At 33.9% G+C, this 11,759-nt stretch overlaps 2 protein-coding genes and 1 non-coding gene across 7 annotated transcripts in view; 2 read left to right on the forward strand and 1 right to left on the reverse strand.

Annotated features, from left to right (window-relative positions):
• The window catches only part of LOC131952686 (cilia- and flagella-associated protein 298), a 53,687-nt gene that overhangs the window by 35,906 nt on the left and 6,022 nt on the right, over positions 1–11,759 (forward strand). For 2 of the 5 annotated variants that reach the window (XM_059315455.1, XM_059315460.1), the window contains exon 2: positions 8,977–9,063. The gene's annotated coding sequence lies outside the window, so the exon portion shown is untranslated. Of the gene's footprint in view, positions 1–8,902; positions 9,068–11,759 lie in introns of those variants that run through there. The other 3 variants (XM_059315458.1, XM_059315456.1, XM_059315457.1) reach the window with 3 other exon arrangements.
• Positions 17–6,296, reverse strand: LOC131952682 (DNA helicase B). The gene is made up of 9 exons (XM_059315448.1): positions 5,945–6,296; positions 5,506–5,761; positions 4,652–4,824; positions 3,679–3,941; positions 3,163–3,381; positions 2,413–2,603; positions 1,692–1,838; positions 494–1,044; positions 17–216 (listed from the first exon to the last, which is right to left on the reverse strand). Exons 1-9 carry the CDS (start codon positions 6,138–6,140, stop codon positions 44–46), a joined length of 2,169 nt encoding a protein of 722 aa, XP_059171431.1. The 5' UTR covers positions 6,141–6,296; the 3' UTR covers positions 17–43.
• LOC131952715 (U1 spliceosomal RNA) lies at positions 11,514–11,677 on the forward strand. The gene has a single exon (XR_009388560.1). It is a non-coding gene; the product is annotated as a U1 spliceosomal RNA (small nuclear RNA).

Raw genomic sequence — 11,759 nt, forward strand, 5'->3', positions numbered from 1 at the left:
ATAATTTTTAAAAATTTAATCAATCATATAAACACTACTAACTTCAACTGGGATTAAAACTGATGGGAAAAGTTTTTAATTTCTGTACTTGAACATTGGCGTATTTCCACGGCCGATCGCGAGATTCCTTAAGGTGCATCCTCCAGCTCATGATGACACTGTGTAGAGTGGCAGAGGGTAGCTTGGCCTTACACCCAAGAAGTCTTGCAGCTTTACCTGATGGCAGCATGCAGCCAATAGTACAGTTAATTTAGAGGGAGAATAAAAAATAAGAATCTAAATGTAGCAAAACAATATATATATTTAAGCCAGAGTTCATTTAGATACTCTAGCCCTGCACATTTTTATCATAATGTGGTGATGATTCAAGGATACAAAAAAAGATAATTATACATACAAATTTCACAGAACAAGTAAATGGTAAGTAAACTAAAAGCTGTGACAATGTGGGGTGGGGTGCAGATAAAGCAAAATCTCTCAAAATTCTACTCACCCGTGGGAGCTGTCAGCAAAATTTGACCTTTGAACTCCTGTAGCTCAGAGCAATCGTCAGGTTTAGAATGGTTCAAAATTTTTATCAGGTCTGATACAACCTCTGCTTGAAGGTTCTCTTTCTGTGACCGGGGCTTTGGGTGGGGATTGTGGGGGTCTACCACAGGGGGGTCAGGATTGTGGGGGTCTACCACAGGGGGGTCAGGATTGTGGGGGTCTACCACAGGGGGGTCAGGCACTTGACTATTGGACAATGGATGACCATCTCCTGACAGCTGGTGTTTGGTTAAACTCTGATTAGCACCAGATTCCTGACTATAGCACCTTGTGTGGCCTAAACAATCCTTGGTGCCTTTCACCTGATTGCTGGATGAATTGTCTTCCCCTGACTCTGCCACTTGAAACTTGGCCAGACTTTCAGGCACTTTCTCTAAACTTGGCTGTGTGGGTGGGGGTGAGCTGGCCAGCTGTGTGGGTGGGGGTGAGCTAGCCAGACTTTCGTCCCACTCATCATAGTCTAAAAGCTTCTGGTCCTGGATTTTACTCTCCTCCCTAAAATGGGATGTATTTTATAGCAGACAGTTTATTCTATAGCAGAGAGGTGTTGTCCAGTTAAGGTTATTTCACAAATGGATTTAAAATTGGCCACAGCTAATTTTTTTACCAGCATTTGAGACAAGCAAATACATTTTTGGATTATTTTCACAATAGGGATCGATTTGCTTGTAATAAAATTAACTAGACACAACTGCTTTACACTGATGTATGTTCTAGAATATAGTCAACTAACCCGAAAACTTTAGTAAAATAAAGCTAATACTTAGGTCAATTCAACCTAATACTTTAGTCAATTAAACCAAACACATAAGTCAACTAAATCTAACACAAGTCAACTAAACTAACGCTTAACTAAACCTAGGTCATAAGTCAACTAAACTACCACTTAACTTAACCTCGAGTTAACTAAGGCCAACAGTTAACTAACCCTTACACTTACCCTAAGGCCAACAGTTAACTAACCCTAACACTTACCCTAAGGCCAACAGTTAACTAACCCTAACACTTACCCTAAGGCCAACAGTTAACTAACCCTAAGACTTACCCTAAGGCCAACAGTTAACTAACCCTAACACCCTAAGGCCAACAGTTAACTAACCCTAACACCCTAAGGCCAACAGTTAACTAAGCCTAAGACTTACTGATCACAAAGATGTTTTAACAGTGTGGTGACTACAGTAGTTTTCCCACACCCACCCCTCCCTGACATGACTGTGATGGGCAGGCAACAGATCAGGTGAGAGGCTTTTATCTGATCTCTGTCAGCACGGATGTGGGCAAAATCTGGACTGAAATGACAAAAAGTACGTACAACAAAACATTTACTCACATTATCAAACAAAAATCATTAATAAAAAAGGAATATTTTGTGCAGTTCTTTCCTTGACCTGTTAAAAGGAACGAGCCGACCCGCGACGTATCATATGCTGCAATTTAGTTGTTTTATTTTCTACTTTTCAGTAATTCATAATTTGTGAATTCGACAGTACCAGTGCTGCCACTGAAGACATTTGCTTTAAAACACTATCAGTAGGTTGTTAAGGACGATACTACCCCCACCCTCCATTCCCCCAACCCCTACCCTACACCCCCGCTGTGTAAGCAGCCTCTTCTTAGTTACCTCCCCCAAGTTTAAAATCGTTTCAAACTAAATTATCTGCCCCTAATAGCTGTCGCTAAACCCGGCTCTACGATTGTAAACATTTAGCGTGAACCACAGCTCACCAGACCATGTGGGGCTGGTAGGGATATGCCTAGAGAGGAAGAGAGGGGGCTGCTAGGCGTGCTTACAGCTTGGTGTTTTCTAGGGTATCCAAGAAGAGAATTATATATATAGATATTTTATGCAGTTCTTTCCCTGACCTGTTAAAATCTACATCCCATTGAAGAGGGTCTGTCTGGTGACGTTTCAATATGGTCTCCACACCAAGGGTGGCATCCACCTCAGCCTTCCAGTTGTGTAGCAAGAAGACATTTGTATCCCCCTGCACAACTTCACACTTGATGACACCATTGTTCTCCAGGTAAGTTAGAGCTTCTGACCATCTTTTGTCCTGTCACCATGACAAAAACAAGTTCACTTCAAATAAAGATTACAATATTCATTGAAAAATACAAGTGTGAGTTTAATTTTAAATGAGAGAGAAATTAATCTAAATAATCTCATCAAACTAGAAATTTTTTTATTTTCTAGTTAAAATTTTAATTTTTTTTTCTGATTTTTGGACATTTTAAATTTGCTCAGGTTACTGAGATGAATCCCTTACTGAAGTGATAAAGTAGTCTAACTTCTTTAACAGGTTAGTGAGTCAAAAAAATCCCTTACAGAAGTGATAGAGTAGTCTAACTTCTTTAACAGGTTAGTGAGTCAAAAAAATCCCTTACTGAAGTGATAAAGTAGTCTAACTTCTTTAACAGGTTAGTGAGTAAAAAAAATCCCTTACAGAAGTGATAGAGTAGTCTAACTTCTTTAACAGGTTAGTGAGTCAAAAAAATCCCTTACAGAAGTGATAGAGTAGTCTAACTTCTTTAACAGGTTAGTGAGTCAAATCCCTTACTGAAGTGATAGAGTAGTCTAACTTCTTTAACAGATTACTGAGCCAAATCCCTTACTGAAGTGATAGAGTAGTCTAATTTCTTTAACAGGTTACTGAGTTTCAGCTTCTTCAGCCCCATGTACATGTTCCCATTGCGACTGCTGTCAGTTTTAAGAACATCGTAGATGTAAACAGCATCTTTGGGTGTCTGCGGTGTCTTGGACATGTAGCCCATTTCCTTGTAGGTTTTCAGCTTTGCTTCTGTGCCGTAGATGTGGAGTTTCTTGCCAATTATCTGCAATGGTAAACCAGGTGTGAGTAGTAGAATTATTTTTTATAGTCTAGTTACATAGTCACCCTGACTACCATTGAAAGATTAGCACTATAAATATACAGTAGCTTCAATGTTCTCACAAGACAAACACACAAAATAATTGTTTCTATCTTAACAATTTATGTGTGTCTGTCAGTAAAAAGGCTGTGAGCTTAAAAGCTAGTTCAGTAACAATATCTTTATCAAGTTTCTCATTAACAAACTAAATAAAACTTCCGAAGCACACACAACACTAAAGGAAATTAAAAAACAACAAACATCTTTAAAAACAAATTCCCAGGGTCTTTCTGTGGCCATTTCGTTTGCAGTCGTCACTGTAGCATCTTCAGCTTCTGCTGCAAGATATCTTTTCTTTTTCTCCACAATCTCCATCCCATGTTTCTGGGCGTTGGCGGTTGGTCTGAAACAACTTGAACTTTTCAACTTGTGCAGGATCTGGGCGAAGGAAAACGGCAGCAGTTCTGACAGAGTTTTCACCAACAGTGGGTGTGACCCAGCCAACAGCACTGTGGCCCCAAGCTCTAGTGACAAAATGTATGGTTAGCTGGTTCATAATGTATGGTTAGCTGGTTCATAATGTATGGTTAGCTGGTTCATAATGTATGGTTAGCTGGTTCATAATGTATGGTTAGCTGGTTCATAATGTATGGTTAGCTGGTTCATGATGTATGGTTAGCTGGTTCATGATGTATGGTTAGCTGGTTCATGACATCTTGGAGGCACATTTACATGGTAAATTTTTTTATATCATTTACATTTTCTTCACATTCTGGTGATGATTTTCTCCAGAACAGAGGTTGTTTTGTACAGAGAAATATTTTGATTTTCCAAGCTAACATTTCTCTGGTTTCAATCCCACTATATAACTATTACAGCACTTTGACCCTTTGTGCCCTGAGTACCGAGGGGAATGATGTGACAATATGATGTTGCGACAATGTGATGATGTGACAATGTGATGTGACAGTGTGATGATGTGACAATATGATGATGATTTCAACTAGCTGCTCACAGGGAACTTAATCCTGTTGTTGCCACTGGATTAATTTTAATTAATGGTGTTAAAATGTTTTCTACTTCTACTAATCTTGATGGTAAAATTTGCAAAATAAAACTTTAAACTCAAACGCCATGAAAATTTTAATTTTAAACACGTAAAAAAGGAATATTAAATATATTCCAACATTTAAAGATTGAAATGTAAATTAAGATGATCAAGTCATCTACATACCGCTCCCAATAACATGTTCCATCATCGGAATAGAGTGGTCTTCTCTTTTGTGATTCCCGTACATAGCCTGTGGTAGCATGTCCAGGTAACATTGTTTTGGTTCCAGCTTCAGATACTCTTTCAAGGTTTCTTCAAGAGTAAAGAAACTCAGGCTTTCTTCCTTGTGAGACACTCTGGTGAGGAAGATACATTCTTCTGGGTTTATTTCAAATTAAAATAAACAGCAAGAAAGAGAAACTTAAAATACCAGAGACTTATCAGCCTTAATAATTGAATTCTTAGATGCCATTAACAAGCAACAGACACTTGACAATGTGCGTACAGTTTATCATTGCACGAGAGATACATTTATTTGATTTCACTAATTACAGGAGTCACCAGAAATATGTTCTTATTTATTACATTGGTCTTATTATATAATTGTATAACATACATGAGCAAGCATAGCTAGAATTTAAAAAAAAACAAATTTTTTTAGGACTTGCTTGAATAAGTTGTAAAACAATTAATCTAAAATTACATAACGAACATAATGCAAAAAAAAAATTAACAGAAATAGTCCAAGATTATTATGTCTTAAATCAACTAATTAAGAATAAGAAATAAGAGAACAATTAAGTGTTTGATAGTCCTGATTTTACTAAATCTAAATATGATATTGGACAAAGGCTGAGAGGAGTAAACAGAAGCAGTGAAGAGTAATCAGAGTAACCATACAATTGCCTAAACCTACCACTAAATGCAGGAAACATGGAAACAAAATATTTTGGAATTCATTACTAACATTTTTGACAAACGGATATGAAAAAAGTAAATTTTTTGTCTAAGCAAGTTAAAAGTATAAAATGCAATACCTGCAGAAAGCTTCAAAGCATGCTTTCAACCCATCTTTGTCTACAGATTTATCTTTCACCTGGCTAAGGCAATCACTTAAAAATATTGTCACCAGATTTTGTTGCCTGACTAGAGAATCATCTTTGATGATCTGATATGAGGGTGGTAGCCTCAAATATTTCTTCTCCACCCAGACCGTCACATGCCAGTAGCTCTGAGTCAACAGAAATCTTCCTTTACAGCTGAGACTTTTTGCGCTGGATACCTTGATAACCACTGTTGAGAAAAAAAATTAAATAGCAAAAACAAATAGAAATTGTTTGGGGTTATCCATAATTGTCATTAGTTGATGTCACACTTTTGTTTAGTCCTTCCTGCCCCAAAACACTGAGTATAGGGGCCTAATAATTATAAATTAATAATAAAATTAAATTTATAAAATTATATTATATAGATAACCATCTTTTTCCTTTGGAAATTTTGATGTAACAATTCTGTCAGAGGCTCCTTCACCAATATAAACTGTATCTTCATATTCATCATCTTCATCATCACTGCATTCATCACCAACTTTATTGTTGATGTTGTAAGGCAGCTGGAGAATACCAGAAATTTTCTTCAATCTGCCAATCAGGTCTGGATCTATGCTTGCCATTCATAATTTATTTTCATTATTTTAGTTTGTACAATTTTAGATTCTAGATAATCTAGACATTCTGGAAAAATCGAGATTCGAGATCTGGAATCTAGATTTAGAATTTGACTTAAGACGTGCATACGTCGCCTAAAATAAATATTATTTTATTTCTAGCTCTAGATCTAGATTAGATCTAGTGACAAGTCAGTGCCAAAATCTGATAAAAAAAAATGTTTTGGGACGTTCCAGATCTAGATTAGATCTAGATCTATACAGATCACAAAAAAAGTCCTCAGCTATCTAGACATTTTTAAGAATCTAGATCTAGATCTAATATCTATCTTTTCTAGATCTATATCTATATCTAGACTCTAGATCTAGATCTAGCATATTGCATAGGCTCTTTGTCTTCTTTACGTGTAGATCTAGAATCTAGATTTAAATTGGTTTAACTTGGGTAGCTTCCCCTTTTTCCCAGAAATAATGATAGCTTAAAAATAAAATCATATACCATAAAGGCAAATCTTAGTTTAATTTATATTATTAATAGATTCTATACATATTAATATTAGATGTAACAAAAGAATAGAAGAAACTATAAGACGTATGTTATTTAAAAATCAGTAAAAGCAAATTTAAAGTTTTCATTTTTCGAATAAGCTATAAATAACCTATATTGCGTCAAGATCATAGTCTAAACTACTCTAAACTAAATCCAAAACTAAATTCTAAATTTTATTCATTTATTGTTTGGAATTTTCATATGGCTAGCTAAATTGTGACACAACAATGAAGGAACTAGAATCCAATAATAGCTAAGCCTAATAGTTATATTAGGGGGTCGTCCATAAATGACGTCACGCTTTTTTGACGATTTTTACCTCCCCCCCCCTCCCCTCCGTCTCACGTCGTCACAAAAAGCCATACCCCGACCCCTTAAAATGACGTCACACCTCAGCCTACGAACCCCCCCCCCTCAAAATTGCAGTTGAATTTTTTTTTAAAACATCGATATTTTTCTAAAACTTGCCTGAACTCAGTCAAAATAGAGTATTTTAATCAATTCCAATTACAATTTATTAAAACAGTTATCTAAAACGCGAAATAACGTCTAAAATTCGTTTTCTAACATTGCTTTTTTATAATGCAAAAGTGTGACTTCGCACCATCTGAACCCCCCCCCCCCCCCCATCACACACCGTCACAAAATTACGGACCCCCCTCCCCCCTCCCCCCTACGAGTGTGACGTCATTTGGACGACCCCTTAATAGGCCTATAGGCCTTCAGTGGCGTCATGGTGCTAACCCCCATATACAATATATATATATATATATATATATATATATATATATATATATATATATATATATATATATATATATATATATATATATATATATATATATATGCCATATCCAGGTGTAAGCATGTAAAAGAGTGGTCGGCGCCATGCGGCACTTTACCCCTAGACACACCTCTCTGTGGTGCCCCATTGGGGACCCAATAAGGGTTAAACGGTTATTTATATTTTATATTATATATCCACAATATATATATATATATATATATATATATATATATATATATATATATATATATATATATATATATATATATATATATATATATATATATATATATATATATATATATATATATATATATATATATGCCATATCCAGGTGTAAGCATGTAAAAGAGTGGTCGGCGCCATGCGGCACTTTACCCCTAGACACACCTCTCTGTGGTGCCCCATTGGGGACCCAATAAGGGTTAAGCGGTTATTTATATTTTATATTATATATCCACGTGTATGCGTCGCTAGGTCAGGTGTCACCCTGTGCGGCACTTCGTGGTGTTAACCCTCCCCCCACACCCAAGAAACAATATATATATATATATATATATATATATATATATATATATATATATATATATATATATATATATATATATATATACATACATATATATATATATATATATAGGACATATATATACATACATATATATATATATATATATATATATATATATATATATATATATATATATATATATATATATATATATATATATAAGTTAGCAAGTTTACGTCATTGTGTCACCCACACCCTCTTGTGACATCTCTGAGTATACTCGAAAAGATAAGAAAGAAGTCTCATAGTTTTAAAACAAGATGTAATCCTCCAAGGAGGAAGAGGGAGGGGGAAGAACTTATGTGAACTTTTGTGACGATGTTTGACGGAGGAGGTGGTTAAAAAGCGTCTCGAAACACTTACGTTAATAAGTGTTGTTAATTTTTTATCCGTTACTTCGCGTTTTTAAAAAGAGTTTATTTTATTTATTGTAGCCCCAAAATTGCACTGGAGATTTATTAGATATGCTAATTGTTGATTGAGTTCAGGTTTTATTTTATAATCAAATAGCGTTTAAAAAAACAAACATACAAAGGTAGGAAATTCTAAAAGGGTGGTGGGGTGTGTGTGTTTGGGGGGGGGGGGATATCTGGCATTTTGTAACAATGAGTTGGGGGGGGGGGAGCGGGCAAAAATAGTCACACATAAATATATTTCTTTAGGCAGTGTTAGATCTAGATCTAGTAACATTTGTATTTTTTAAAATAATATATATAAAAAATGTAAATGTATCTTATAACTTTCTGATACTCTATTAGTCTAATTTATATATCGAGTACAATGTTTAATATAAGATCTGAATTCTAGTTTTGAACTTTTTTGTTATTTATTTTATAATATCGTAGTCATGACATTCACTGCTTCATTGCCAAACAATTTTAGTTTGCGGAAGCTGCTAGAAATTTTTCTCAAGTAGACTTAGATCTAGATCTAGATCTAGCTAGAACTACACCTGTCATAGAGTCAGACTATTCTGAATACTAACGTGATATCGTGTGACCATAAACTCAACAGAATATCAGTAGGTAGATCTAGATCTAGTCTAGATATATTTTATTTTTTGGTTTGAAATTTTAAAATAAATTAAAACATAAAAAAATATTAAATTTGTGTAGATCAAAATTCAAAATTAAATAATAGTGAAAATACTACAAATACTGAATAGGCCTTCATATTTTCATTAAATTTTTTTTTTTTTAAACAACTTTTAAAATAAATAATATTAGGCCTAATATAATAGATCTAGTAAATGGGCCTGGTAAAACCTTAGTTTAGCGTAGGAAATTATAATTATTATTGGGTAATGTTTGTTGAGTTTTGGTAACTAAAGTTACGGTAAACCATGGTTTATTTGACCATTGAAATATATTTGTAAATAAAGTGAAAGTCGATTCTAGTAAATTAATGTTTTAATTTTTTTAAGTTTAATCAACGGAAGAAGACAGGAATAAATATAATAGTAGATTTAAATTAGTAGATATAAAAATTAAAAATAGATCTATAAATATAAATAATAATGTCAAATGTAATAATTTGTTTAATGTTTTTGGCTTGCAGCGGATTTGCAATCATTAATTAATTAGAGATCTAGAATAATCTAGATCTAGCTAGCTGCTAGGCTAAGTAAAAAAAAATCTAGATTACGAAAATAGTAAAAATGATTACGAAAATGTAAAAATGACTATAAAAATAGTACAAGTGACTAGAAACCAAACCTTTGTAACCACACAATTATTTAGTTACTAGGAGGGGTGGGTTAGTCTAGCCCTAATCATCAGCTTTTGCAAAGATTTTAAAAACATTTTGGAGAGTAGTAATAATGACGTAGTAACTGAGAAATCTGGTTTCTTCTGCAATCAGGCGAAAAAACGTCAAACCATAGTGTAATCCCGTCCAGACTTTTTAAAGTCTGAAATTTACTTTTCTAAATTCAAGACTTTTTCCAGAACCCTGTTAAACAATGTTTAGTAGCAGAAAGTTTTTTCTGAAACATTTAAAAATAACTAGTTATACAAAATGGTTAGTAAAACAGTATTTAATACACAATTAAAATAAATCTATTACAGTACTTCCGGTGGCTTCCGGAACTGTGTGACAGACTTTGCCATTGTTTTTACTGTTTTTTACTGCTATACCATTCCGGAATAACAACCAACGCTAAACTAAGGTTTTACCATAGGCCTAATAATAATAATAATAAACTAGAGAGAAGCTGAAAACAACTTTTTAGCTTTTCTATAGTTTTATTAGTAAATATTTAAGTCTGAATTCTAGGAAGCTAGGTCTAGATCTAGATTTACTGCTTTATACATATACAGATTGTACATTAACATCATCATCATTTCCTGTTCGTGCCTAAGACAAATTCACATGGGGCAGATGCAGTGAAGTTTTTCTGTTTCAATGGCCTCGGCATAGTGTGGTCAGCACTATGCACAGCCACCTTGTTTCACTAATATGAATCAGAGCTGGGTGGACTAAGGGCTGTCCTGCATTCACAAGTCGAAACCGAGATCCAAACTCGAGGTCTTAGGTTTAGCTGTCAAATTCTTTACCCTTTGACCACAGTCCCCCAAGTACATCAACATAAGGTTTAGAAATCTTGCTTTCTAGTCAATACACCATTTGTTTCTATATTTACATTGTGATCTTAAACTGCTAGGGATATTTACTTTTCCGTTTACTGCTTTGTTTTTTTTACTTTGAAAGTATTTAAAACAACCATTGCTTACTCTGAATGTCTCCCTTTTAAGTTGTTGTCCTCAGTATTATAAAAATGTTTATCAAGTTGATTTGCATGCTTCAAAAATTTCAGTATTATTAGAATGAACTAAAATGGAAAATAAAATTCTAATTTGTATTTTAAAAATAAAGCATTGACTTTATATTTTTATAATAAATTCATAAATATTAAAAAATAGAAACGATAAAAATGTAAAAAATCTTTATAATACTATACTTTTATAATAGAAGGTAAACCAATGCAGTAATTAATGGGAAGTAATAAAAGAATTTTTTTTTAAATAAGGGAGGCAACTCGCAGTAAATATTTCTAATTTGTATTTTAAAAATAAAGCATTGACTTTATATTTTTATAATAAATTCATAAATATTAAAAAATAGAAACGATAAAAATGTAAAAAATCGTTATAATACTATACTTTTATAATAGAAGGTAAACCAACGCAATAATTAATGGGAAGTAATAAAAGAAATTTTTTTTAAATAAGGGAGGCAACTCGCAGTAAATATTTCTTACATGGTGTTAGCATATTACATGGATTATTTGTTTTAATATGCAATATTTATTTTTACAAATATTACGTATAAAATATTTGTATTAAATTGTGAACTTTAATGTCTATATTGTTTGAATATATGAATTTTAAATTTACAATATGTAGTTGATTGCACGCTTTAGCTTTTTATAATTTTCCATTTTAAGTGTTGACTCAGCGCTCACATCTAAGCATACTTACCTGGCACAGGAGGCACCTTGATCAGCAAGGAGGTCCTCCCAGGGCGAGGCCTGCACATTGCACTTCGTGTGGGTTGACCCCTGCGATCACCCCAAATGTGGGTGACTCGGGTGCGTAATTTTTTCGTAGGGGGGACTGCGTTCGCGCTATCCCCTGACTCAAACAATGAAGATTTAGGAACAACTCAAACACTTCTGAGTAGTCGCTTAACTCCGAAATACCATCCCTTCAATTTTCA

Source organism: Physella acuta, unplaced genomic scaffold (assembly GCF_028476545.2).
Source record: "Physella acuta isolate Inbredline_101_S28 unplaced genomic scaffold, ASM2847654v3 ptg000889l, whole genome shotgun sequence".
Taxonomy (NCBI): domain Eukaryota; kingdom Metazoa; phylum Mollusca; class Gastropoda; family Physidae; genus Physella; species Physella acuta.

Bases quoted from the DNA above. Each gene is read 5' to 3' on its own strand.
- LOC131952682 (XM_059315448.1), bottom strand. From the start codon at position 6,140: ATGGCAAGCATAGATCCAGACCTGATTGGCAGATTGAAGAAAATTTCT. The intron at 3,942-4,651 runs GTATGTAGATGA...TTTTGTCACTAG, and splicing joins GGAACATGTTATTGGGAGCG to AGCTTGGGGCCACAGTGCTG. The intron at 3,382-3,678 runs GTTTGTTGTTTT...TTACCATTGCAG, and splicing joins GGGAATTTGTTTTTAAAGAT to ATAATTGGCAAGAAACTCCA.